The 27,078-nt window shown below is 40.8% G+C and overlaps 1 protein-coding gene across 4 annotated transcripts in view; it reads left to right on the forward strand.

The window, feature by feature from the left end:
• The window catches only part of SPOCK3 (SPARC (osteonectin), cwcv and kazal like domains proteoglycan 3), a gene marked incomplete at both ends in the record, with an annotated part of 431,148 nt that overhangs the window by 392,832 nt on the left and 11,238 nt on the right, over window positions 1-27,078 (forward strand). For all 4 annotated transcript variants that reach the window (XM_082656104.1, XM_082656105.1, XM_082656106.1 and 1 more), the window contains one exon: window positions 25,958-26,179. In XM_082656104.1, coding sequence (XP_082512230.1) covers window positions 25,958-26,179 — 222 coding nt within the window. The remainder of the gene's footprint in view (window positions 1-25,957; window positions 26,180-27,078) is intronic.

A 27,078-nucleotide genomic window follows, 5' to 3' on the forward strand; every position in this document is an offset into this window, starting at 1 on the left:
GGCCCGTCTGTTGGGGGCCGACCCTTCGTTGGCAGCCTTCTCTCACGAGGTGGGAAGAGCCTCCCTTTGGCTTTTCCTCAAAGCATCAGGAAAGCCCCCGGTCTCTGAGCCTTGAAAGAGGCCGCTCCCCGCCGCGGGTCCCTTAGCTGGGCTGGCCTCCATCGTGGAACCCAGCCCGCGGTGCCAGGGCTAGAGGGAGTGAGTCTTGACCTTCCCCAGAGCCTACGGTTGTCTGTGGCCAGGCTCTCAGAGTCCGTCCCCTCCTGTCCATCCTCGGACCCCTAGTCTGTCCCTCCGTGGGGACGGGAAGCCCCCATCCTGACCTGTACCCCAACTTTAGACTGCAACACTCGCTGTACAATGAGGGGACAGTAGAATGAAGTCCATCCTGGGGGGGGGGCAGGTCACTGCGTTTTGAGTGGTCAGAGTACCTGCCTTATGCTTCACCAGCCAACTTCCCGTTTAACCTAGAAAGAGTGACAGATCTGGAAAACAATTCAGAGAAAAATTCTTGTTTGCATTCAAACGTCGAAATATTATTACCAGGGGCGAATATGTAAGGGAGGGCCAAGACGGGTATATTTTTCTTGTTGTGCGAATAAGTATGCTTAAGTGCCAGTATCTGTTGTTTAACACGTACCGTGTTACCCTTGAGATAGATACTTGTCTTTTGAGATAGATACTTGTCTTTTCATGGATCTGTATCTCTAGTGATGTTTAAATCAAAGGTAATTTTCATAAAAATGGCCCCTGTTTACTGTCTGGAAATATACAGTTTACCTTCTATGTTGTTAGACTGTTTGTGAATAGAATATTTATTTTCTTACAAAATAACTCTGAAAACTTACATCTGTTTGATCTAACCTTATAGACTAATAGACAGTAAGAGTCAGAGAATGAGTTCAGGGATGGCGCTGGCTGCCACTGAAGTGTGGGCACAGGGGAGTGGAGAATCCTGTCCCCGCGGATCTGCTTTGTCAATGCTTTCTGTCCTTAAACAATGTGAAATTCACTACTCTACTTTGCATGTGTAAAGTAATCGGCACATTCGTATAGTCTGAGTTCTTTATTATTATTTTATATGTATATAATTTAAATTATTAATTTTTCTGCACTGTTATGATGAGTAGAAATACAGATCAAGCCATGAAATCCCTTGTTTTCCTTTATCCGAGTCTTATAGCCCAGCTCACTGTATGTTAATTGCAGAGCCACTCCTGGTCCTTAGCTGAATGCAGAGTGGGGAATACACTCTCCTCATTCCTACCCTTAAGCCAGATTGCTAAGAACTGTTAGTACAAAGGACTGTAGTGCCCTCACCATTGCCCTGATGTCTCTGGGCTCTGGGAGGTCTCACAGGATTTGTTGATCAATGTATCAGAAACACTTGCTTTGTATTTGCTGTTTTGAGGTCCTAGGACACGCTCCCCCCGGGGGTCTGTCCTCACTCACCTCCACCAGCTTGTTGCCCAAATATCCAGCCTCAGAGGGCTGCGCTCCCATCACATGTAAAACAGCAACACAAGCTTACTTTCCTTTATAGCATATGTCACTACGTGATATACAGATGTTTCCTAGTTTGTTTTCTGTCATTTCCAAGTAAAACGTAAGCTCTGTGAGGCCAGGAACTTTCTTCTGTGGGATCCCCAGCTCCCAGAAAGACAGCCCTGGCACACAGTAGGGACGCAGGAGCAAGTTGTTTAGTGAATAAGTTAAAATCTAATCACAAGTTTTCATCTAAAAATTGGTCTAGTTTCACAAGAGTGATAAAGTGGCTTGTAGCTGCCTTCCCATGTTTGCTGAACAGGCAGGTTCCAGGAGGGCAATTCTCTGACTGTAGCGGGATTGAAATAAACGGATCAAGACTTGATGAAGCTTAAATGAGAAGGTACCCTACTTCTTTTTATAAGGCAGTGAACCCAGAATGTGGACTGTGCTTTATAAGGAAGGGGAACTTGCCAGCCTCTTACACTGGCTACCAAATTAATGCTGCTATGCATTTTACATTAGTTAAACATATTGTCACACAGCCCAAAATAAGGTATGCTGAAAATAGTGGGTTTCTTTTCCTATTGGTTATTGTAGTAGTCATTCTTAACTCTCAAACACAATAGGACACTAACCTGAGATTTTAATTGACCAGATTTTATCACAGCCATTACATAAAGGATTTTATAACCCTTACCCAAGAAGAATTGATTGTTTATCTGAATATTGGATAGTGTAAATATTACATAGTTAAGTGGTTTCAGTTGACAAAAAAGATCGATAATGTTATAGCTTCTTAAGAAATTAACCAAGCTGGTAAAGTTTGCCATTATTTTTTAACAACTTAAGTCTACTTTATATTAAAAAAATCAGGCTTCTTCGGTATGTTTTATTTGGGTATAGTTTAGAGCTGTCACAAAGGAATAACCGTAGAAAAGCGCCTAAGATGGTAAAAAACTTAAAATGTATTTTATGAGAAGGTGAAGGAAATAGATCTATTTGGCCTCTGATTCTGTTATCATCATACCATGAAAGTACTGTTTGAGCCTTTTTTCAGTATATATGTTGTGCCTAACTAAACTGTATGCTTGATATATTTTGTTTTCTTATCTAAATCTCCAAAAATTTAAGAACAGAAACACTATACCAAGGTTTGTTTGTTAATATGGTTGCAATTGTGTGTGTGTGTGTGTGTGTGTGTGTGTGTGTGTGTGTGTGTGTATGTATGTATGCCTGTCCGTCTCTGAAAGAGATACTTATATTAATTTTCTTTTTGTCAGTTGGGAAGCATCTGGACTTCAGAATCATATGCAAAATCCTCAGATTAACAGTCTGACTAGGATTAATTAAGATAACGTCTGGGCTTCCCTGGTGGCGCAGTGGTTGAGAGGCCGCCTGCCGATGCAGGGGACACGGGTTCGTGCCCCGGTCCGGGAAGATCCCACATGCTGCGGAGCGGCTGGGCCTGTGAGCCATGGCCGCTGAGCCTGCGCATCTGGAGCCTGTGCTCTGCAACGGTAGAGGCCACACAACGAGAGGCCCGCGTACCACAAAAAAAGAAAAAAAAAAAAAAAAAGATAACGTCTTACTTTTGCTTTCCTACCCACCAAATGCTTTGCTCAGTCAGACAAGGTGAGAGACTACTTAACACTCAGGTAAACAAACACATTCTAATTTCTTACCAAGATGACACACTTCATGTCTGCTGCCTTCACATTGAGAGGAAGGTTGAATTTGGAATCACGTGGCTTAAAAACAATGTCCCATTTTAATTTAATCAGGAGCATTCTAGGTATAGCGGGGAACTTCATTTTTGAAAACAAAGGTCTCTAAAGCTGGTGGATACATTTTCTTTTCTTATTTCAAGTAATAAAATGAAAATTCAGATCACTGCTTGTTTTGTTTGTTATCTGCATTTTCTTCTTTTAGCAGGTAGATCCAATAACTCTCTCCATAATAAAATTTAATTATACACTTCAGTATTATTAAGGTATTGTCTTAATATTTAGATATAATTTTATAGAAATTATGTATTTCCTATTTAGCTAGATTGAAATTATGTATTTCATATTTAGCTAGATTGAAACGATAAATATAAAATAAGGTGCTAAGTGAATGATGTATTATAATAAAAATGTTTTGTTACATTATTATAACCTAGGAAATTATCCAGTTGAATTTACTAGCACTAAATTTTGGTGAGACTCTATAGTCTTTAGGAAGTGTAGTATTCCAAATAGAGGGAATCATTATTAGCTTTGAAAACTTGGGAATCATTAAAAAGTAGGCTGCTGGTTGCTTCTCACAGGGTAAGTGAACTATTGTCAATTTTATTACATTCCATTTTCAACTAAATAAATACCTTAATTTCAAAATATAATCATGTAGGGTGTTCAGAGCACATTTAACCAGTAATTTGAACTATTTGAACCTAGAAAAAAAGGGATAAAGTACCCTCCCCCCCCAAAAAAAAACCAAGAGATTTTTTAAATCTGTACAGAAAAAGAAAACAAAATATAAAGTTTCACATTCCATATATATGTCATATATATTCAGTCATTTATAAGTAAGCATTATTTTTGTCAAATTTTACTCTAATAATGCCAGTTGAGTAATACACAAAAACCTGGAATGTTTGCTTAGTAGATGTCTTGAAAGCAACAAAAAGTGATAGCGAAATCGAAGGGACAAAGTGTAATAAGGAAATAAAATAGCTCAAACACATAGGTTATTTAATGTGGCAACAAGTGATTCTAGACACCACAGTGGTCCTTGGGCCACAGGCTAGCCAATTAAAAAGCGATTAATTTTATGATAATCCCTTTGAGACATTAATGAGTATTAAATTATTCTAATGTATCACAGCTGGGAAGGAAACATATATATAACATTGTTTTTTCCTATTTAATTTTTAATATCATATATTTTAATTACGTGTAACATATGTTTTTTTGTGTGTGTGTGTGGTACGCGGGCCTCTCACTGTTGTGACCTTTCCCGTTGCGGAGCACAGGCTCCGGACGCGCAGGCTCAGCAGCCATGGCTCACGGGCCCAGCCGCTCCGCAGGCATGTGGGATCTTCCCGGACCGGGGCATGAACCCGTGTCCCCTGCATTGGCAGGCGGACTCTCAACCACTGCGCCACCAGGGAAGCCCTTCACATGCTTATCTTTTTAATGCACATGAAGGAACATGAAGAGAATTATTGTCCTTTTACCAACTCCACCCGTTCTTCCCTCATGAGGTGAAAATTGTTACCAACCTGGTACACATGGTTTCCAATCCTACTTCATTCTCACACAAGCATATATATTCACATAAACATTTTTAATGTAAATGATCTCACACTATACACAGTACGTGGCAGCAAGCTGATTACTCTCCATCATTTTAACCTTTTAAATCGTTATCGTATTGCAAATACGTTCTCACAGCATCTTTTTTGATTTCAGAGCTCTTAGTTTGTGAGAGAGACTTCCCTAAGAAAATACTGACATGGATATTCTTCTAATGTATATATTTTTGCACTTAAATCTCTAAACCATCCCCAGTTTATTGGCGTGTGATAGGATTCTGGCAATAGATCATATTTCCTTACTGAATTAAAATAACGTCTTTGCAATTATTTAAGCCACATTTATTCTCTATGCCTCTGTTTTCTCTTTAACCTCTCTGTTTTTTGAGTTTCTCTGTGATTCATTTCTCCTGTAATTGTGTTACGTTCTGATGTCATACTTCATGTGGGTTTAGTTCTTTCAAATGTGTTAAAGTCCGTTTTATGGCTTACAGTATGTTCCAAATGCACTTGAAAGGAGCCTGTATTCTGTTATTATGCGTTGGAGTGTCCTATCGGTAGAAGTTATTTCAAGTTTGTTGAAAATTTTGTTCGGCTCTTCTATACTCTTTTCCGTCTACTTGTTCCACTGATTTTTTTTTATAGAATAGTGTTGAAGTCTCCAGATATAACTGGGAAGTTTTCTGTTCTTCCATTCAGTTCTGTTCATTTTTTTGTCATGTGTTTTGTTTTTTCTTTTTTTTTGGCTGCGTTGGGTCTTAGCTGTGGCACGCGGGATCTTTGTTGAGGCACACGGGATCTTTCATTGCAGCACACGGGCTTCTCTCTAGTTGTGGCTTTAGGGTTTTTTCTCTCTGGTTGTGACACACAGGCTCCAGAGCGCATGGGCTCTGTAGTTTGCAGCACACGGGCTCTCTCATTGAGGATGGGAGCTCGGTAGTTGTGGCGCACGGGCTTAGTTGCCCCGCAGCATGTGGGATCTTAGTTCATGGACCAGGGATCAAACCCGCGTCCCCTGCAGTGGAAGGCAGATTCTTTACAATGGGACCACCAGGGAAATCCCCTTGTCATGTATTTTGAAGCTTCATTTCTGGTAACAAGTGCATTTAGGGTTGTTTTGTCTTCTTACTGAACAATTTATTATTATATAATGCCCCTTTTTATCTTGGTAACATTCCTTATTCTGAAGTCAAATATATTATTAGTAGAATCAGTTTGGCTTTCTTTTCATTAGTGTTTGCATGATATTTTTTCCCCATCTATTAATTTCAATCTACTATGCCATTTTTTAAATGGTTTCCTTTAGAATAATATATAGTTGAGCCTTGGTTTTTTATTCAGCCTGGCATTTTTTTTGTATTTTAATTGATATGCTTAGATTATTTGCGTTTTATACAGTTACTGATATGGTTTAATTACAGTCTCCTTTCTTGCTAGTTATTTTTTATTTTTTCCATCTCCTCTTTGCCCATTTTCTTTTCTTATAATGCCTTGTTTTGGACCAGTTAAGTATTTTTATGATTTCATTTGACTCTGCTCTTGACATTACTTTTACTTTACCTTCTTTTAAAAGATTTTTATTGGTTGCTCTAGGATTTATAAGATATAAATTTAATTTTTCACAAGCTACCTTCAAATACTATTTTGCCATTTTGTATACATTAGAAGGAATTACAGCTCTCAATTTATCCCATCTTTTGTGCTATTTTTACGTATGTTTTGCTTTTACATATGCTACAAATACAAATGCATTGCTAATACCTTTAGAGTAGACATTCAATTATCTTTTAAAACAATTTGAAATTAAAAACCTGAATTTCATATTTATCTTTATTTATGCAACATCCAGAAATCTTCAGTTTCTTTTTTGTAGCAATCCAAGTTTCTACCTAATATCACATTTATTCTGCCTAAAGAAATCTTTTTTTTTTCCAGCAGTTCTTATAGATCACATCTGTTTTAAATACATTTTCTCCCATTTCTGTTTCTTGAAAGGTACTTCTCCCTTTTGCAAAGGTGATTTCTCTGGGTAGTTTTGGGTCCAGAGCCCATTTTCTTTCAGCACGTTACAGGTGAATTTTCCTTGTATTCTGGCTTCTGTGGTTGCAGCTGGGAAGTCAGGTGGTCATTCTCGTCTCTTTGTTCCTCTGTAGAAATGTGTATTGTGCCCCGAGCTGCTTTAAAGATTTTTCTCCCCATCACTGGTTTTTGACTCTGACGTGTCTAGGTTTGTTTCTTTGTTTGTTTGGTTCTTATCCTGTTTGGTGTCCTCTAAGATTCTTACCTCTGTGGTCTGAGGTATCTCATTAATTTGGAGGATTCTTCATTAACTCAGTCACTGTCTGTTGGTCTGTTTGATAATGATCTACAGGCCTTGTATGCCCTGCGCTCCTGCCCCGCCCCCTCCCCCTACTTCTCCTGACATACCTTTTAGGTTTTTGTTCTTATAGTTTCTGCCTATAGTTTTAATGCAGATTTTACCTTTTATACTACAGCATCTAATCTATTCATCATATTCATTTTAAATTACTTCTCTGATAGTTGCTGCCTCTGTCATATCTGAGTTTGTTTCTATTGAGTGTTTCGTCTCATAGCAATGTTTTTAAATTTTTCCTTCCTTTTTTGTATGTCTGTTTCTTTCGTTAAAAGTGGACATGTTGAGTAGACGGTAAGACTGAGGTAAATAGTCTTTATGCCCGGAAGTGAGGCTGCCTCCTGTTTTGCTTGGCCTTTGATAAGGTGATCAAGTCGGTCCAGTCATACACCTGAACTTGGTTGTGTTTTGGTTTATAATTGTCCCTTTCACTGCATCTCAAGCTTCAGATTCCTTTGTGCTGCCCTGTGCTTGTGGTCGGGCTAGTCACCATGGTCTTTTTCTCCACATGCTTCTTTATGATTTTCCTTTGAAACCCAGCCTCAGGGAAGGTCCCCCTTCATGGTCTTTCCCCCACTGGCAGGCTACTGATACTCGGTATTCGACAGTTGCTACCCGGACCTAGGAGCATCCCTTGCTGTTCTGGTTGAGGTGTAGCTGTAGGTAGGACCATGTACCTGGGTCTCGAGGTGGGACCTTCTCAGAGACCCGATCCTCCGCTGGTGGCAGGGTTCTCCCATGATCTGTACCCTGAATATTGTCCTGCTGTCACCCAGAGAGAGCTGGGCTTTTCTTTCCCACTCCTGTGGTGAAGTATCCTCAGCTGTGTCCACAGGGTGACAGAGGCTCCCACTCTCCCCCAGCAACTTCAGGCTTGCTCTGTGAGGGGTACAGGAGAGGGGGCATAGGTGGGCCCTCATACTTTCTCACAGCAGCTTCTGCTTCTCAGGTGGCTTTCCTGGGTCTCTTGTCCCACCCCGTGTCTTTCTTGAAAGCACTTGCTGAGGTCTGTGGAATATAATCTGTTGGTGCTTATGGACCCTCTTCCTTTTGCGGCTTCCAGGGGTTGTCTGCTGTCAGAGAGTAGACATACACTAAGCCTTCCGCAATTCATGGAAGATCTTGGCTGCGTTCTCCTCCATAGCTTATATAACGTTCTGTGGCTTTCTCAGGTGGTCAAATGCTCGCACTGTCTCCTTCTGGAGCCATAAGACTGTCACGGGTCCTGAGTTATTACACTGCCCAGAGACACAGAGTCCCTGATGAGCTCAAAAAATTGTGGTTTTGTAGATGTTTCATATTTTTCTTATTGTTAGGGTGAGAAAAATACTCTTTTCCACTTCCTCCCTCAGTGGAAGCAGGGAATTCTTGCCTGAAGAATATTTTCAATGGATATAGATTTTTGAAAGCATTAAAAACATGTTTTCTTTCTTCATTTAAAGATATCATTCAACGCTTCCAGGACGCTATAATTTCTGATGAGATACCAGGATTTAACTGAATCGTTTAATTGTGTTGTGTCGTTTATCTTTAGTTCTTAACAGTTCGACTAGAAATGACCTCCTTTGTGTTTTTGCTTGAGGACTGTTACATCTCTTTAATCTGTAAATTTAGGTATTTATCAAAACTTCTACCACCTTTCCTCCGACTACTTCTGCCCCTTTCTCTCTCTCTTCTCTTCTGGGCTTGAATTACATGTGTTATGCTCCCTGATACAGTGTAACAGTCTCAGAGGCTCTGCTCATTTCTATCCTGGCTTTTCTTCCAGTAGATCCTTGCAGCTGATCTATACACAAGTATCTTTCTTTCCTCTGTGAACTCACTTCTGCTCTTGGCTTCATCTGTGATTTTTTTATAAGGTTGTGTAGCTTTATCTGTTATTTTATTCTTGAATTTCTATTTTGTTCTTTCTTATAATTTCTACTTCTCTTCTGATCATTCCTGTCATTGCAATTATTACAAGCATATTTTTTTCTTCATTAAAGAGAGCTATTTTATTTGCTTTAAAATTTTGTCCGCTAACTCAACAACTGGTTCATCTCAGGTTTATTCTCAGTTGATCATCTCTTCTTTGAAGAACATGTCCCATTTCCCTGGTGCTTTATAGATCTCCTAATTCTGGATGGTGCCCCCAATGTTATGGATATTAAATTGTGGGAGGCTTTATTGTGTTAGTTTAGTCCACTGAGTGTTTTTTGTTTTAGCAGATGATTCATGTTGTTGAGCTCTAAATGAAAACTATATTTCTTGGGCACCAGCTCTAACCTCAGTTCAGATTTGCAGCCTCTAGTGGAGGTGAGTTGAGTCCACGGTGTGCATGTGTGTGTGTGTATGTGTGTGTGTGTGTCTGATGGGTCATCAGAATCTAGGGCAGACAATGTTGGGCTCTCTGGCTCTTTTCCTTCCCGAATTTCTCCCTAGATCTTCAGCAGTTTTAAACAGTCTTTTGATTCTTGCAAGCTGGAATGTCTGCATTCTTTTGCCAACATTGTCCCTCATGTGATGTACCATGCCAGATCTGTCCCCAGGCTCAAAAACAGTGAGACCTGAGAATTCACTCCCTAGAACTTCCCTCCTCAGAGTGTGGGTTACGCACCAGAGTGTGCCTGCTTCTTATCCACTCTTTGGTTCCTTCCTGTCATTTTTTTAAATTATGTGCAGAGTTTAACAATTTATGAGTAGGAGAATCAGTCCAGTATATGTTACTCAGACATTACTGGAAACAGAATCTAAAATAACTGTTTAAATGACAGGTTGAGGAGAGGATTTTTGTCTTACCTTATTTTTGTCTTTGAATCTACCAGACCTGTGTATTGAACCCAATGTGGGCTAAAATGATACTTTATTTTCCATTACATATTCCTGTTTACCCCTCTTCCTTCCTGAATTTAACAGTCTTCTTTTTTGGGTTTTTTTTTGGGGGGGGTATTACAGTACTCTTTAAAATTTTAAACCTTCATTGAGTCAGGGCAGTCCGTCAGTCAATTTTACTATGTTTCAAAATTTACATTTAATGAGTTTTTGCTTTCCTTTGGATGGTTTTACATTGATTTTTTGTGAATCTCAGCTATGCTGATATATTTGCTGCCTAAACAGATGCAGTTGTTAATATAGGCTTGCATTTCCCTAAGATGAGGGACTGAACTGCTGCTACGTGTCTACATTCTAGATGTGAATAACTCCATTCTCTACAGTGGCATAAACAACTCAGGGATGTTGAGAGATGATTTTCGATTATAAAGACTTTGTGTTTGATAACTTCTGCCTTTCAGAAAATTCTGATACATCTTTGAAGAGAAGAGACATTGCTAGGCATTTATTAAAAGTGATTTTAGATGTCTCATGGGAATTTCAGTGCGCTGAAGGATTATAAGGATTGGTGAATGTGGAGGATAAGGGTTGGATATTATTGGTTGGATATTATTTTCTCCGCTTTATAATGAAGAAGGTTGAGAGTTAAAACATGAAGTCACACAATAAGTAAGTGGTAGAGCTGGGATTTGAATATAGATTTTGTGGGCTCTGAACTTATGAACTTCTGCTCTTTGCGTCTTTGTGTAACCTCCCAGTGGGTCTCTCAGTACTCAAGGAATATTAAACTAGTTCAAATACATAATTCATGTCGATTGTGATAGCTGCCTCTAATCCACTCGTACAGATAAAGACATATAAACACACTTGCACAAAGAGGATAGCTTCCTATTTCATCTTGGCTAAAGATTTTAGAAATGTTTCCAAAAATTACTAATCGTTATTTTGCCTTTATTATCATGTTTCTGAATGTTTTTGTTTCTTTTCTTATAAATACAAGTAACTTTTATAGAGTGGGATTAATACATGTATTTAAAGCTTTCTTGAGTTGAGTTATATTGATAATCTATACCAACTCACAAGAGAAAGATTTTTGTCCATTAAATTATCTCTTTGTCAAATTTACTCATATTAGTCTTGGTGCTAACTGTTGCAAATTTCAAAAATCTACCCAGGTTTTTGGTATCTTGAGATTTAATGATTAAAACTATGTCCTTAATATTAGGAAAAAGTATTTTGGTGGGCATCCCTAATACTTTATATCTCTACCTATAAAGATTATTTTAAGGAGATGATTTTCATACAGTAAACCATTTATTTCCATGATAATTTTTATATCCTTAATTGAAGATTTCTGTATGCTAAATATTTCATAAGTCATGGGATATATAAAATGCAGAGGGTGCTGCACAGTGATTTCTCTTTCCTTTTACGAGTGAAGGATACTCCCCTATCCTTACTGTGCCTGACCAGGTCTGGGATATCAGTCTTTCTGCCCAAGTGAGTCCCTGAGTGAGTCTTGTCTAAGCGTTTCCTTCCCCACACCCCTGTCCTGGGCTGATAATGAACGACTTGTACTGCTTTGGATGTCTTTCCCTAAATGTATTCACTACCTCAAAACAAACTTATGGGGCTTCCCTGGTGGCGCAGTGGTTGAGAGTCCGCCTGCGGATGCAGGGGACGCGGGTTCGTGCCCTGGTCAGGGAAGATCCCACATGCCGCGGAGCGGCTGGGCCCATGAGCCATGGCCGCTGAGCCTGCACGTCCGGAGCCTGTGCTCCGCAATAGGAGAGGCCACAGCAGTGAGAGGCCCACATACAGCAAAAAAAAAAAAAAAAAAAACTTATGTTTTACTGTCCAAAGTTTTTAATGTTATCTAAGAAGATGATAGATTTGTGCTTCCCTTCACTTCAAATTGAGAGACAGATTTCAACAAAACCGCTCAGTTTTCTATGTGTTCCCCGACAATTGGATTCTGGTCTGAATTTCACTGGGATAATCTGAGAGTCAGAGACAGTCATGAGCTGCTTACTTGTTTGATGTCAAAGCAAAGGAAAGTTGCTGCTGCTTTGGAGTTGTGTGTTTGGTCAAAACACACAAGGATATTTACTGAAGACAGTATTTGAGCCATGTGAGTGAGAACCAACGTAATTCTGCCCAAGAGGGTGTAGTGAGTAAGTCCCAACAGAGAAGGGACCACCCGGTGCGCAGGGGCTGAGGTGACGGCAGAGGAGTGTCACACATCCAGGAAATGCAGTTGTTCACACCAGGGAGCCCTGGAAGGTCCATAAAAGGATCTACAAGGAGAAAGACAGGTGAAGCTTTCAAAGCCTGATGAACCCCCCCAGCACAAAGCCGTCCTCAGCCAGACATCAGTGTGGTGAGAAACTCCCCACCCGCCCTTAAGTATCCTTCACCTACTCCCAAACTGGAGGTGGTCATAAAAAAAAGAGAAGGTAAGAGGAGGGTCATAAAAAAAAGAGAAGGTAAGAGCAGAGTCATAAGAAAAAAAGGGAATGAAGAAGGATTGGGGCACATGATGCTCCACTTACATGACTGCCTCTGCCACATCCCCAGGTAGTGACTGGGAGGGTCATGTTCGGGGCTGTGTGGGTGACGTGAAGTCAGGTGTTCTGAAATGCCAGTTCACCTACACTTGTTACCTGAAGCCGAGCTGAAGGAATTAGGGGACCACCTGTGTTTTCACCCAGAGATAGAATGAAACTTCCACCAAAGAACACATGTGTAGAGAGCATCAGAGAAAAAATAAAAGTGGATTCAGACTATATCCTATAAACCACACTTGTCTGAGATATGTGTATATCTGATTATATAATCAGTGTACTGTTATCATACAATGTCTTATATGATAAGACCTGTGCTTATACTTACGTAGTGTGAACCTCAGAAAAGGTAGGGGGGCTGAAGACATAGGCTGTGGGCTCTGAGGGACGTTGGTTAAGACCATGTAAGTGAATGATCCCCACACGAGCTGGTGTGAATAAATAGAAAAAAATCAGTTGAGAAATGAGTTCTTAGAATACCAATATTTATTTTTTTTACAGCCTTTTGTTTAATACTCTTTTCCATTATGGTATATCACAGGATATTGAATATAGTTCTCCGTGCTACATAATAGGACCTTGTTGTTTATCCATCCTACATATACTAGTTTGCATCTGCTAATCCCGGACTCCCACTCCATCCCTCCCCTACCCACTCCTTCCCCGTTGGCAGCCACAAGTCTGTTCTCTGGCTGAGTCTGTTTCTGTTTCGTAGATACGTTCATTTGTGTCATATTTTAGATAGACTACCAATACTTAAGGAACAGATAAAGGAAGGACACTGACAAAAATGGATTAATAAATAAAAGGAGAGACTGTTGTAAAATGTTCAAGAGTTAAGCATTATCTTCTCCCACAGGGTTCACTGTCATTTATTTTTAACACGATGCCCAGCTTCACACCCTAGCTATGCTTGATTGCTCAGCTACACCTAAGTTACAAAATAACAAGTAACAAGTAAAATATAGTATTACTTTTTTCAGACAAACTTTGATAGAGTCTCACACCATGTTAAATTTTAGTTTAACTATTGAAAGCGTTTTAAGATAATGACAAATTTTACAACATAAATAAATGACAATGGCTTTACTTACATGTTCTCTTTTAAATATCCCAGATATAAGTGAAATAAGTCAGACAGAGAAAGACAAATACCCTATAATCTCATGTGTATGAGGAATCTAAAAAAAAGAGAACTCATGGCTACAGAGAGCAGATTGGTAGTTCCCAGAGGTGGGCATGGGTGACCTGAGTGAAGGGGTCAAAAGGTACAAACTTCCACTTAGAAGATAAGCGGTTCTGGGGATAAATAAGTCCTGGAATGTAATGTGCAGCATGGCGACTACAGTTAACAATGCTGTGTTGTGTATTTGAAAGTTGCTAAGAGAATATGCTGCACACTTTGGACTAAATAATACAATGTTATGTCAGCTGTATCTCAGGAACACTGGAGAGAAGAAGAAAGTAAATGACCTAACCTCCTTCTAAATGCAGTTCCCATCCTTGTCTGCATAGAAACATGGTAATTTTATCCTTTTTAATTTAATTGTTTGCCTATAATATTCTTTTTATGATGATGAAAGCCACACACTTATTATTTTTAACATCCTAAAAATATAAGTATCCCAAGTATGACATTTATTATAAGATTGAGCCCTAGGTTACTTCTATTTTAAAAAACTATCATAAAAGTTCATGAAAGTTATCATTCTCAAGGGAGGAAAACCTTGCAAAGACCTAAGGGGAACTCTCAGGAAGTCACAGCCGTCGGAGACCTTCAGGCCACGCCATGCAGAACCACAGCCTGTGACCTGAAGCCCCTCTGAGTAAACCATACATAGCTAGCTGTGTGTTATTTCTGAATTTGTTATAAGGTACAAATTACCTTAGACTGTAAAAAACCATTTCTGAATGTTGCATTGTATCAGTTTCCTAACTAATACATATTTCAGTTTTATAAATTTAAATTATCCCTCAGTTATCTTTTCTCTCATCTCATATTGACAGACTAGCAGATTTGATCCTTTTTGTGACAATGGGAAAGCCTTTCACACACAGATCCCCTGTCTTTATGATAACACTGTGAGTTGTGAGCTCCTGGAAATTGGGCATTGAGCCTTTTATGAGAAGAATGTCCCAGCTGGAACACTGGGGCCACATTATAACCCAGACGTACAGCACAGACCCAGTCAGAGCAGTGGAGAAAAATAGGGAGCGAGCCATTTTTAGAAATGCTAGAAGCAGACAGCATCACGTGCTTTTTAAATACAGTTTATGTACTTTCTGTTTATTTAGTCTCCACTGTATCACTTGTAGCATTGGGTCCCTGTGTTCTAACATCCGTAGGAAAATGCAAAGGTTGATAACGAGTTAAATCTATTTATGAGTAATTTTTTTATATGAAGTATTACCTTCTCACTAGTTTTAAAGTTAATTACATGTAAACTAAAAGGGGATCATTCATAATAATCCATAAATGTACTAATTTTGCGTCATTGTCTTTAAGATCCTGGGGTTCCTTGCACTGATTTTGACTGGTTATCCTTGACTGCAGTTCTGAGGGCCAGGAAAGAAAGTAGAGGTGCTGGGACAGGGTGGGGACGGGATCCCATTTGCGCCTGGTTTTCCCTTTGAGATGCGCAGCTACAGGAACAAAGCCCCCAGTGACCCTGGTGGTGTCGGGATTAGAAGTGGGACAAGCAGCCCGCCCTGGGGAAGGCACCACATCTATGTACCTCGTCCTGGGCTCTGTGACCAGGAGAGAGCCTGGGGGAACCAGGCAGTGGTCCAGAGCTTGGTGTCTGCTTCCCTCTGAGGAGCTGCCGTGGCCGGCAGGCCATGTGATCACTGGGCCCAGGCTGCAGTGCGTCCCGCGATGGGGCAACACGAGGCCCTACAGCACGTGCAGAGCACAAGGGAACATGTAGTCCCCGTTCCTAGCTGGGAGGTTCACTTTCTCCCCAAGTGGGGTAAGGGTGGCCTGAGTTTCACTTGTGTCCAACAGAGCAGTCCATGGAAGAGAGTCCCAAAGTCATCATTTACCTCAAGTAAAAGTCAGTCCTAAGTGGACAGCCTAAGACTATAAAACTTATAGGAGAAAACATAAGCACAAACACATGTCACCTTTGGTCAGCAGAGGTTTCTTAGACACGATGCATAAAAGGAAAAAGTGATGCCAAAGTTCATCAGCGTTAAAAATGTTTGATTTTTGAAAGCAACTGATTAAGCAGTGAAAAGACAAGCCACAAAGTGGGACAAAATATTGGCAAATACATATCTGATAAAGGACTTGCATCTAGAAAATATAAATAGCACTCAATAGTGGTAAAACAAACAACCCAACTGAAAGTGGGCAGAACATCTGTACACATCACCAAAGAAGGGATATGATGTAATTAACACATGAAAAGAATCTGGACGTCCATCAACATTAGGGAGATGCTAAACTTTTGTTCACAGTGAGATGCGTCTTACATCCTTATGAGAATGGCTCCAAATGAATAGCAGTGCTAGGTGGGGCCTGGGTGACTGTGTCTCTCGTCCGCTGGTGGTGGGAATGCAAAGTTGTGCAGCCGCTTTGAAGAACGGTTGGGCAGTGTTTTCTAAAAGGAACATAAACATACCATATGACCCAGAAATCCCATCTCAAGATATTTATCCTTGAGAAATTACAACATACACTCACATAAAAACATATATGTGAATGTTTATAGCAACTTTATTTATAATTACAAAACTGGCCACAACCCAAATGTCCTTGCCTGGTGAGTAGATGAAGAAATGGTTGTTCGTCCCTATGGTGAAATAAGACGTGCTTTGCTGGTGGGACTATATCTGTCCTGGAGTGAAGGTCTGCTCTGCACCCACATAACAAAGCCTTAAAGCTGCCTTCAGAGTCAGACTGACGTGCAGGTTTTTAACTTCATGCCAGAAGTAAGTATAACACGTAGAGGTATTCCACAAAACCCAGCCACCGATAACTTAAAATTCACAAGGTGTAGCATCCAACTGAGATCTGCCAGGTATGCCACGAAGCATAAAAATATGGTCCACAGCTTGGAGAAACTGCAGTCCAGAGAATACACCCAGAAATAACAGTGATGGTGGGATGAGTGTACAAGGACCTGAAACAACTATTGTAAATATTATTAATATGCACAGTTGTATAAAGGTAAACAGGGACAGCAGTTGCAAGAGGGGATATTTGAAGAAAACACCCACGTAGTATGTCTGGGGAAGCTGGCAAGAAATGAAGTGAAGAATGTGCTGGGTGAGTTAAAAGCACGTTGGACACTGCAGGAGAAGAAGTCCATGTACCTGAAGAGAGATGATAGAAACTACCCAAAATAAAGCACATAGGAAGAAAGAAACAAACAGAAGCCTGTGTCTTAGTGAACTCTGGGGCCATGTCAGATGCATTACCTAGAAATAACAGTACTGGAGGTGGGAGGCTTAGAAAGTTATATGAAGAAATAATGGCTGAAATTTTCTGAACTTGATGAATGTTATAAACCCACAGATACAAGTACAGCAAACATCAAGAAACAGAAGCAAAGAGAAACGAACCAAAGCATACCCTAATCAAAATGCCGAAAGTCAGCATTAAGAAGAGCCTCTTAAAAGCAGCTGGAAGGAAAATAAAGGGGGGAGGAGCAGAGATCAGGGCATCGGCAAGCTTTTCGCCAGAGAACTTGAGGCCAGAACACAGTGGAACATTTCTAATGTGCTAAAGGAAAAGAAAAAAACTACCATCCCTGGCAAAGAAAGCTAAAATCAAGACTTTTTCTTTTTTTTTTTTTTTTTTTTTTTTTTTTGCGGTACGCGGGCCTCTCACTGTTGTGGCCTCTCCCGTTGCGGAGCACAGGCTCCGGACGCGCAGGCTCAGTGGCCATGGCTCACGGGCCCAGCCACTCCGCGGCATGTGGGATCTTCCCGGACCAGGGCACGAACCCGTGTCCCCTGCATCGGCAGGCGGACTCTCAACCACTGCACCACCAGGGAAGCCCTAAAATCAAGACATTTTAAACAATCCAAAGTTGAGAGATTTCAAGAAATGTTACAGGAATTTCTAGAAGGTAGTGATGCCACGCGGAAGTTTCTATCTACGCAGAGGACTATCGGGGTGACATGTGACATGGTGAGAAATAATGCATTTGGTCCCTGCCCAGGTCTCCTGACACAGAGCCTCTGTTACCCTAATTTCCTGAGTAGTAGAGGTGCTGGGAGCATATCTTGTTCTAATATCTGGTCTTTGACCCCAGTTCCTGACAGAGGGTTCCTAAAACCCTTGTTATTTCCTGCGTGATGAGGGTGATAGGAGCTCCTTCACAGAGCTCCCGAATCCCCTGGAACTGCTAGGTGAAAGGAGCGTCTTCTACGGAAGGGGGCGACTCTGGGGCTCCTGGATGGCCTCAGGTTGGGGGGCGGTCCCCAGAAAGACCACGCCCCAGTTAGGAGGGAGGAGCTTTCAGCCCCGCTCCGTCCTCTCGGGAGGAGATGGAGTTAATAGTCATTCATGCCTCCGTGATGGAGTCTCCATAAAATCCTCAATCACAGGGTCCAGAGAGCTTCTGGGTTGGTGGGTGCACCCCCGTGCTGAGAGGGTGACACGCGCCAGCCCCGTGGGACACAAGCTCCGGCCCGGGAACCTTCCAGAACTCGCCCTGGGTACCGCTTCATCGGGCTATTGCTATCTTTTATAATTGCCTTTATAATGAACTGGCAAACGTAGGTAATGTTTTCCCGGAGTTCTGTGCCGTTCTAATAAGTCACAGAACCTGAGGAGTGTTGTGGGAACCCCCGTCTGCAGCCCAGTCGACCCAAGTCCCCACCTCTCGCAGCTGTTATGTGGGGCGGGCTCCGTCTTGTGGAGCTCAGCCCATAGGCTCTCGGGTCTGAGGACAGAGGTAAGGACTAAACTGAGCTGCAGGACCCTCACTGCCGTCCACAGAAAATAGAGTACTGCTGGGCGGAAAACCCACACACTTGGTGTCAGAGTGTTATACATAGAAAACAAAGTTTCCTTTAAAAGGGTTTCTTTTCTCATTTTTAATCACTTGAAAAGCTATTAAGTTGTTTAGAGCAAACATTGTAACAGCGCGTGGGGTTTATAACATGTAGAATTAAAATGGATGAATTGCAGAAAGTGTGGAGGAATTGGGGTCTAAGTACACTCTGGTAAGTTCCTTACAGCGGATGTCAAGGCTGTGACATCATTCGAAGGTAGACATGATAGCCAGTGATGTATACTGTAAACCCTGGGCAACCACCAAACAATAAAATAAATATAGTGAATAAACTACGTTAGTTTTCTACTGCTGATGTAGCATTACCTCAAAACTTTGTAGTTTAGGAGCACATTTTCATTGTTTCACAGCTCTGTAGGTCCAAGGTGTAACGCAGAGGTCTCACCACACTAAGATCGAGGTGTCGGAGGCTCCAGGAGAGGATCCATTTCCCTGGTCGGTGGATGGTGGTCAGAATTCGGCTCCTGTGGTTGTAGGACCAGGGCCCCCTTTCCTTTGTGTTGTGCTCAGTTCCTAGGGACCACCCGTGTTCCTGGGCTCACAGCCTCCTTCCTCCGTCTTTAAAGCCTTTTTTTTCCTGTGTCATTTCTGTCTGACTACAGCTGGGAAAAGTTCTTCACTTTTAAGGGTTTATGTGACTAGGTTGGGTCAGTGCAGATAATCCATGATGAGCTCCCAATTTTAAAGTCAACTGATTAGGAACTTTAATTCCACCCATACTCATAACCCCCTTTTGGATGTGGCATCACATAGGTCCATGTGGATATCTTTGAGGGACCACGGTTTTGCCTGCCGCCTAAACCGATAGTGGAGATTAAGTGGGAATCATAAAAAATAAAAGCAACATGTTTAATAAAAACAAGACGGGAAAAGACAAATAATAGAGGGACAAATCAAATAATAACAAGATGGAAGTTTTAAATACAACCATTTTGATAATATTAAATGCATGTGGCCTTAACACTTCAGTAAAAAGGCCGAGATTCTCACACTTGGAAAAAGTGTGAGACTCATTGTCATGCTGTCTCTCAGAGACCCATTTTAAATATAAAATGCAAATTAGTTGACAGTAAAATAGTGGAAATACTAATCATACGAAAGCTGGAGTGGTTATGTTTCTATGAGGCAAAGTAGACTTCAGAAATTGGGTGACAGCAAAAGTTTTTCCTTTGGTGACCCAAGTCAGATTTCTGGCTGGACCTAGAGTTCTTTTCTGTATATATATATATACGCATATATAATATTCATACTGTATTATATATAATAAACATACAGTAGCATATCCGAGAATGCTCAAAGTCACCACATAGTATCTGTGGCTCCAAAAGTTTAAAATTTTTTCCAAATTAATTTTATTTTATATTTGTAGCATCAACAGAATCATACTGAATAGTATACATTTATTAATAGTTTAGACTATCAGAATAATTTTATTTGTAGTCCTTTTCTGTTACTTATCATTCCAGTGACCCTTGTAACACAACTTTGTGTATAAATATATCATTCAAATAACGTAAACTCACTGTATTTTTTATCTCCAGGGTAACATGGCGATCATACTTTAAAAACCCCCACATTGTCTCAATGTGGACATTACAGCCTTGATACATTAAATAACTTAACCACAACAAGGTAGTGGCAGAACTCAGGCCAGTGACCTGAATCCAAATCAGATTCCCTGACATTCTCCATCTAAGACATCACATGTCATCAAATCGATCATTCACCAGGCATGTAATCTATAAGAAGTCCGTTTCTTTGTAACATAAAGGATAAACTCTTGGTCCTGTTGTGTCTAAGGTTTGTTAAGTATCTATGCATGTCATATTTTCAGAAACATTCTTTCATGTTGAGATCTGATTTGTAGACAAGCTCTCCTCAAAGTAGAGCTACAAAAACCACTGAATGGTTAAGACCACTTTTCTTTCACCCTATACTGAGAAAAATAACAAGGCATTAAAACTGACAAGGATGTTGGCTGGCACGTCATAAAAGCTGGGCAGAGATCATTTTAAAACATATTTTAAGACTGATGATTGTTCAAAAGAAGCTCGAGTGAAGATGTGCTACAAACAACCCAAAAAATCTCCCACGAGGGCTGTGATGGTTACTTCCTGCTGGTCTCCCAGCTTCCGGCCCAGTTCCCATCTAATCCTGTGCAGAGGCTGTTTTCTTTCTATTGGGTTGGCCAAAAGTTTCGTTCGGTTTTCTCCATAAGATGGCTCTAGTAGCACTTAGCTGTCTTTAACTTCATTTGAAACAATTTTGTTAGTTTGTATGTGACAGCTGTCATATCAGCATGCATTTAAAAAAAGACATCAAAATTGGTGTGTTTTTGTGTAGCCATTTTAATATTGAAGACAGAAGGAAAAAAAGCAACATTTTCGGCATATTATGCTTTATTATTTCAAGAAAGGTAAAGATGAAATGCACAAAAAGATTTTTGCAGTGTATGGAGAAGGTGCTGTGACTGATCAAATGTGTCAAAAGTGGTTTGCGAAGTTTCGTGCTGGAGATTTCTCACTGGGCGATGCTCCACGGTCAGGCAGACCAGTTGAAGTTGACAGCGATCAAATCGAGACATTGAGAACAATCAGTGTTATACCACGCAGGAGACAGCTGACGTACTCAAAATATCTAAATCAAGTGTTGAAAATCATTTGCACCAGCTTGGTTATGTGAATTTGCTTTGACATTTGGGTTCCACCTAAGTTAAGAGAGAAAAACCTTTTTGACTGTATTTCTGCATGCGATTCTCTACTGAAACGTAATGAAAATGTTCCATGTTTAAAACCAGTTGTGACAGGCAATGAAAAATGGATACTATACAACAATGAAGAGATCATGTGGCAAGTGAAATGAACCACCACCAACCACACCAAAGGCCGGTCTTCATCCAAAGAAGGTGACGTGTGTATATGGTGGGATTGGAAGGGAGTCCTCTATCACGAGCTCCTTCCAGAAAACCAGATGAATAATTCCAACAATTACTGCTCCTAATTAGACCAACTGAAAGCAGCACTCAGCAAAAAGCGTCCAGAATTAATCAACAGAAAACACATAATCTTCCATCAGGATAATACAAGACCGCATGTTTTTTGATAACCAGAAACTTTTTGATAAGGCAGAAACTGTACAGCGTGGCTGGGAAGTTCGGATTCACCCGCCGTATTCACCAGACCTCGCACCTTCGGATTGCCATTTATTTCAATCTTTACAAAATTCTCTTAATGGAGAAATTTTCAATTCCCTGGAAGACTGTAAAAGGCACCTGGAACAGTTCTTTGCTCAAAAAGATAAAACGTTTGGGGAAGATGGAATTATCAAGTTGCCTGCAAAATGGCAGAAAGTAATGGAGCAAAAGGGTGAATACGCTGTTCCATAAAGTTCTTGGTGAAAATGAAAACTGTGTCTTTTATTTTTACGTGAGAAACCGAAGGCACTGTGGGGCCCACCCAATAAAACAAAGTCCGATCACATCAGCACTGCAGCCTCACTGTGCTGAGGACAGGGTACGCTTGCTCTGTGGTCTCTGCGCTGGTCCTCCGTCACTCCTCCCAACAGGGAGCTCTCTTGTTGATCCCCAGCCACTGGCTTCTGCTCACCTCCTCTGGGGTGCCCTGTATCCCATCCACCTCAGCATCCCAGCACCCAGAGTGAGCCTCCAGGCTCTGCTTGACCCAGAGCCGTCCCTGCCGCTGTACTCCAGCTGCCTTTCCCACTTTGGCAGCAACAGGACTCATCAAAAAGCAGATAAGCACGCCTTCCCCCGGGGGTCAGACTCTCCCTGTCCTTGCAGACTGGTGCATTTACGGGATGCTCTTGCAGCCCCCCCCACCCCCCACCCCGTGCAGAGCTCTGGGAGGCTCGCCAGATGACCCCTCCCTTCAGAAGTAGGTGGGGGGATGGGATAAACTCGCATCACTAACTCCCAGTGTCCTTCCTCTTCCAAGACCTTTTGTTCATAAAGGCAGGTAAGTTTCCTTCTCTTTTTTAATTAACTTTTATTGGAGTATAGTTACTTTACAATGCTGTGTTAGCTGCTATACGGCAAAATGAATCAGCTATACGTATACATATATCCCCTCTTTTTTGAATTTCCTTCCCATTTAGGTCACCACAGAGCACTTGAGTAGAGTTCCCTGTGCTATACAGTAGGTTCTTATTGGTTATCTATTTTATACATAGTATCAATAGTATATATGTCTTAATCCCCATCTCCCAATTCATCCTACCACCACCCCTTTTCCCCCGTGGTATCCATACGTTTGTTCTCTACATCTGTGTCTCTATTTCTGCTTCACAAATAAGATCATCTATACCATTTCTCTAGATTCCACATATATACGTTAATATACAACATTTGTTTTTCTCTTTCTGACTTCCATCACTCTGTATGACAGTCTCTAGGTCCATCCACATGTCTTCAAATGGCACTATTTCATTTGTTTTTATGGCTGAGTAATAGTCCATTGTGTATATGTACCACATCTTTATCCATTCATCTGTCAATGGACATTTAGGTTGCTTCCATGTCCCGCTATTGTAAATAGTGCTGCTGTGAACATTGGGGTGCGTGTATCTCTTCGAATTATGGTTTTCTCAGGGTATATGCCCAGTAGTGGGAATGCTGGGTCACATGATAGTTCTATTTTTAGTTTTATAAGGAACCTCCATACTGTTCTCCATAGTGGCTGTATTAATTTACATTCCCACCAACAGTGCAAGAGGGTTCCCTTTTCTCCACACCCTCTCCAGCATTTACTGTTCGTAGAATTTTTGATGATCGCCATTCTGACTGGTGTGAGGTGCTACCTCATTGTAGTTTTGATTTGCATTTCTCTAATAATTAGTGATGTTGAGCATCTTTTGATGTGTTTGTTGGCCATCTGTATGTCTTCTTTGGAGAAATGTCTATTTAGGTCTTCGGCCCATTTTTTGATTGGGTTGTTTGATTTTTTGATATTGAGCTGCATGAGCTGTTTGTATTTTTGGAGATTAATCCCTTGTCGGTTGCATTGTTTGCAAATATTTTCTCCCATTCTTTGGTTTGTCTTTTAATTTTGTTTATGGTTTCCTTTGCTGTATAAAAGCTTTTAATTAGGCCCCATTTGTTTATTTTTGTTTTTATTTTCACTACTCTAGGAGGTGAGTCAAAAAAGATCTTGCTGAAGGCAGTTAAGTTTCTCCATTGCCTCCTAAAATGAGCTGGGGACGGAAGGGTGGGGTCCAAGGCACACCAGAATCTCACACCCCAAACTCAGGTTCTTTGAATGGTTTTACAGACTTTAGTATATCTTTTTCTGCAGTTGCTTTCTTCATGTAATCCCTGGGCATTTGACAACTTTGGGTGGTAAGAGGCAGTTTCAACCAATATCTCAAACCAGGCTGGTTTTCAAAGTAAACTCTAAGAGAATGGGGTCTTGTCTGTATGTTTGAACCCTGCATTCTCAGAGCCAGCGTCAAGACCTGGAAAGTCAATAGGAATTGAGCAGTTCATGTTTGCTCTCTGTCTGTTTGTTTGGGAGAATTCTGTTTGGCTCTACAAACAATTTTACAAAGAAAAATACAAACAGTGAGAAAACCACTGAATTTCTGTCTCTCTGCTTTTATGAAAGTGTCACAATACCACTTTACCTTTGGCCCCCATTGCGGGACAGTGATGCACAGGTAGAAAGCACTAAATATGCTCTGAATTTATTAGTAAAATAAACCCTGAAAAGGTGGTGAAATTATGAATTGTTTAAGTCCTGTTTCATTTTTAATCCTAAGTATCCTTAAAATGCTAGATAGGATTTGAACAGGAAACCTTCAATATCTATATCTGCACTTATTCTTGCATCTCGAATTTTAACAGACTAAAATTATCAAGATAGTGCACGTAACTATTAGAACATACACATCACTACCCCCGAGAGGGTTTCCGCTCATAGAGGGTTCAACGGCTCCTCAGCCCCTGCCGTTGAAGGTTCAGTCTTTCTGATGCTCGGTCTTCAGAAAGCCATCATCTCCAAACACACCCTCTCTTCCATACCAGTGACGCGAGTATTGTATTTTTCACTTGCAATGCATGAAAAGCAGCAAATGAAACAAAAACCGGGTGACAAAACCCGCGTTCAAGGTAGCTTAAACCTGACAGAAAAGTAGGGTTGAAAGCAGATTTCTCAGTTACGCTTCACACACTGACGTTGCATCTGCTGCTTTTTAGGACACCGGGCCTTCACAAGGTCAGCAGCTGACCCGGGTAACCCACACTTCGATGGTGTGTGGCTCTGATGCGCATCTGCTGCGAGTGCACCCTGCTGCCTAACTCTAGTGGCTGTGTGCTTAAAAAGTTGCCTTGTGGGTAGCAGAAGACAGAGCAGTGTGTAAAGTACCTGCTGGTTCTTCTTGCTCCGGATATTACTTGTGAACTATCATGGTCACCACGGTTGTACCAAGATACAGAGCGTTATTGAAGTTACTATTTATTATGTGTTAATTATACTTTTGTTCAAAGGGCATTTTCATTTCTTTGAATAAAAAATGAATTGTATTTCTTTATGAGTAGGGTATTATTATTCAGTTACAGCTATATCCACCTAGCAAGGCATGTGTCTAGCCTGTTTATTCAGAAAAAGCCTGAACAACAAAAAGAATAGTAAGTAATATATAATTACAGTAGTAACTGCCACTGAATGAATGACTGATTAGTACTAGACGCCTTATATTCTGGTTAGTTAACTCTCACAGCTATCCTGAGAGGTGTATATTACTACCCCACTTCACTCTGACACCAGTTACTCAAGGTGGATGTAAGCCCGAGTTCTGACTGTTGAGTAGGTGCCGTAAGGAACCTGATTGCACGTTCGTATGTGTGACGCACAGTGAGACCAAACAAATCGAAACGTCAGATTTTGGAGCAGAGAAAAGTTTATTGCAGGACCAAGCAAGTAGATGGGTGGCTCATGCCCAAAAAACCCAAACTGCCAGAAGTGTTTCAGCAAAGCATTTTTAAAGGCAGATGAGGGAGGGGCGTGGCTGGTTGTTGCGAACTTCATGGTGTCAGAATCCTTGTTCTTGCATCTGTCCACACAGGTCAGGTCGCGATGTTCCTGTAAACCTCCAACAAGACAAATGTTATTCTCTGTTGGGCAACTTTTTATCTCTATATGAATGGAAAAACGTTACCCCCTTAAAGGTCAGAGCCTTGAGAACTGGGCTATCCTGTGTATGTTAGACTGTAGGCAACATTCTTAACTGTAGCAAAAGCAATAGAATACAAAGGTTAATGAAAAAGAAACAGATCTAACATGGAGTCAGATTTGTTCTTACAAACCCGCTGTGACACTTCTTTACTTTGCTTGCTGCTGATGGCAACTTTCATGTTTAGCTAATATCTTTCCATCTTTGCCTTTAGGATTTGATACCAGTATTTTGCCAATTTGCAAGGATTCACTCGGCTGGATGTTTAACAGACTTGATACAAACTATGACCTGCTCCTGGACCAGTCGGAGCTTGGGAGCATTTACCTGGATAAGAACGAGCGGTGCGCCGAGGCCTTCTTCAGCTCCTGTGACACGTACAAGGACAGCTCCATCTCCAACAACGAGTGGTGCTACTGCTTCCAGAGGCAACAAGGTACCGAGCCAAAGGCCATCTTGTCCGTGCAGTAAAGCCATGCACTACAGACAAGCTCATTTGTACCCTGTCCTCAATTTACAAAATAGAGACAGAGTTACACGTGCAGAAAACAAAACTTTTGGCTCCCAGGGGGAAAGGGTTTGTGGGGGAATTGGGAGACTGAGGTTGACATACACACACCACTACGTATAAAATAGGTAAGTGATAGGGACCTGCTGTACAGCACAGGGAGCTCTACTCAGTACTCTGCAATGGCCTAAATGGGAAAAGAATCCACAAAAGAGAGGACATATGTACATGTGTATAACTGATTCACCTTGCTGTACACCTGAAACTAACACAACGTTGTAAATCAACTCCAAGGAAAAATTTTTTTTAATTTTTTTCAATTAAAAAAAAACCAGTATGTGACACCCCATTCATTGTGAGAAATAGTTTTCCAATTAGAGTGTTTAATAAAAGAGCAAATAAGCAGCACGTTGAACAGTATAACTCAGGGATGCAAAACACGCTAAATGACATGAAAAATAGTAATTAATACTTTTTATTAATGCACTTCATTATAGTTTCCATTATGAACCACCAAGAAACACAGAGATATGAGAACAGAGATATTAAAAGTAATCATTTAAATTAATTTGCTATCTGCTTTGCCCATGGTGTAAAATAAATGGGTTTTTTATCACTGCGCTGTGGAGTTTTAATGTTCTATTTTGTGATCTTATTAAACGAGCCAAATGAACCACAGCATTCACCATAAAGTTATTTTTACACTTTTGATTTTAAAATGACTTAGCCTTTCAAACTTTTTAGATAACTTAGCTTTATGAAAATGCACTAGCAAAGAAAGAGTCTCGATTCCCCAGGAGAGGCGAGGCAGCCTGAAGTGTTGGATG

This window comes from Grampus griseus (assembly GCF_964374135.1).
Source record: "Grampus griseus genome assembly, chromosome: 6".
Lineage (NCBI taxonomy): Eukaryota > Metazoa > Chordata > Mammalia > Artiodactyla > Delphinidae > Grampus > Grampus griseus.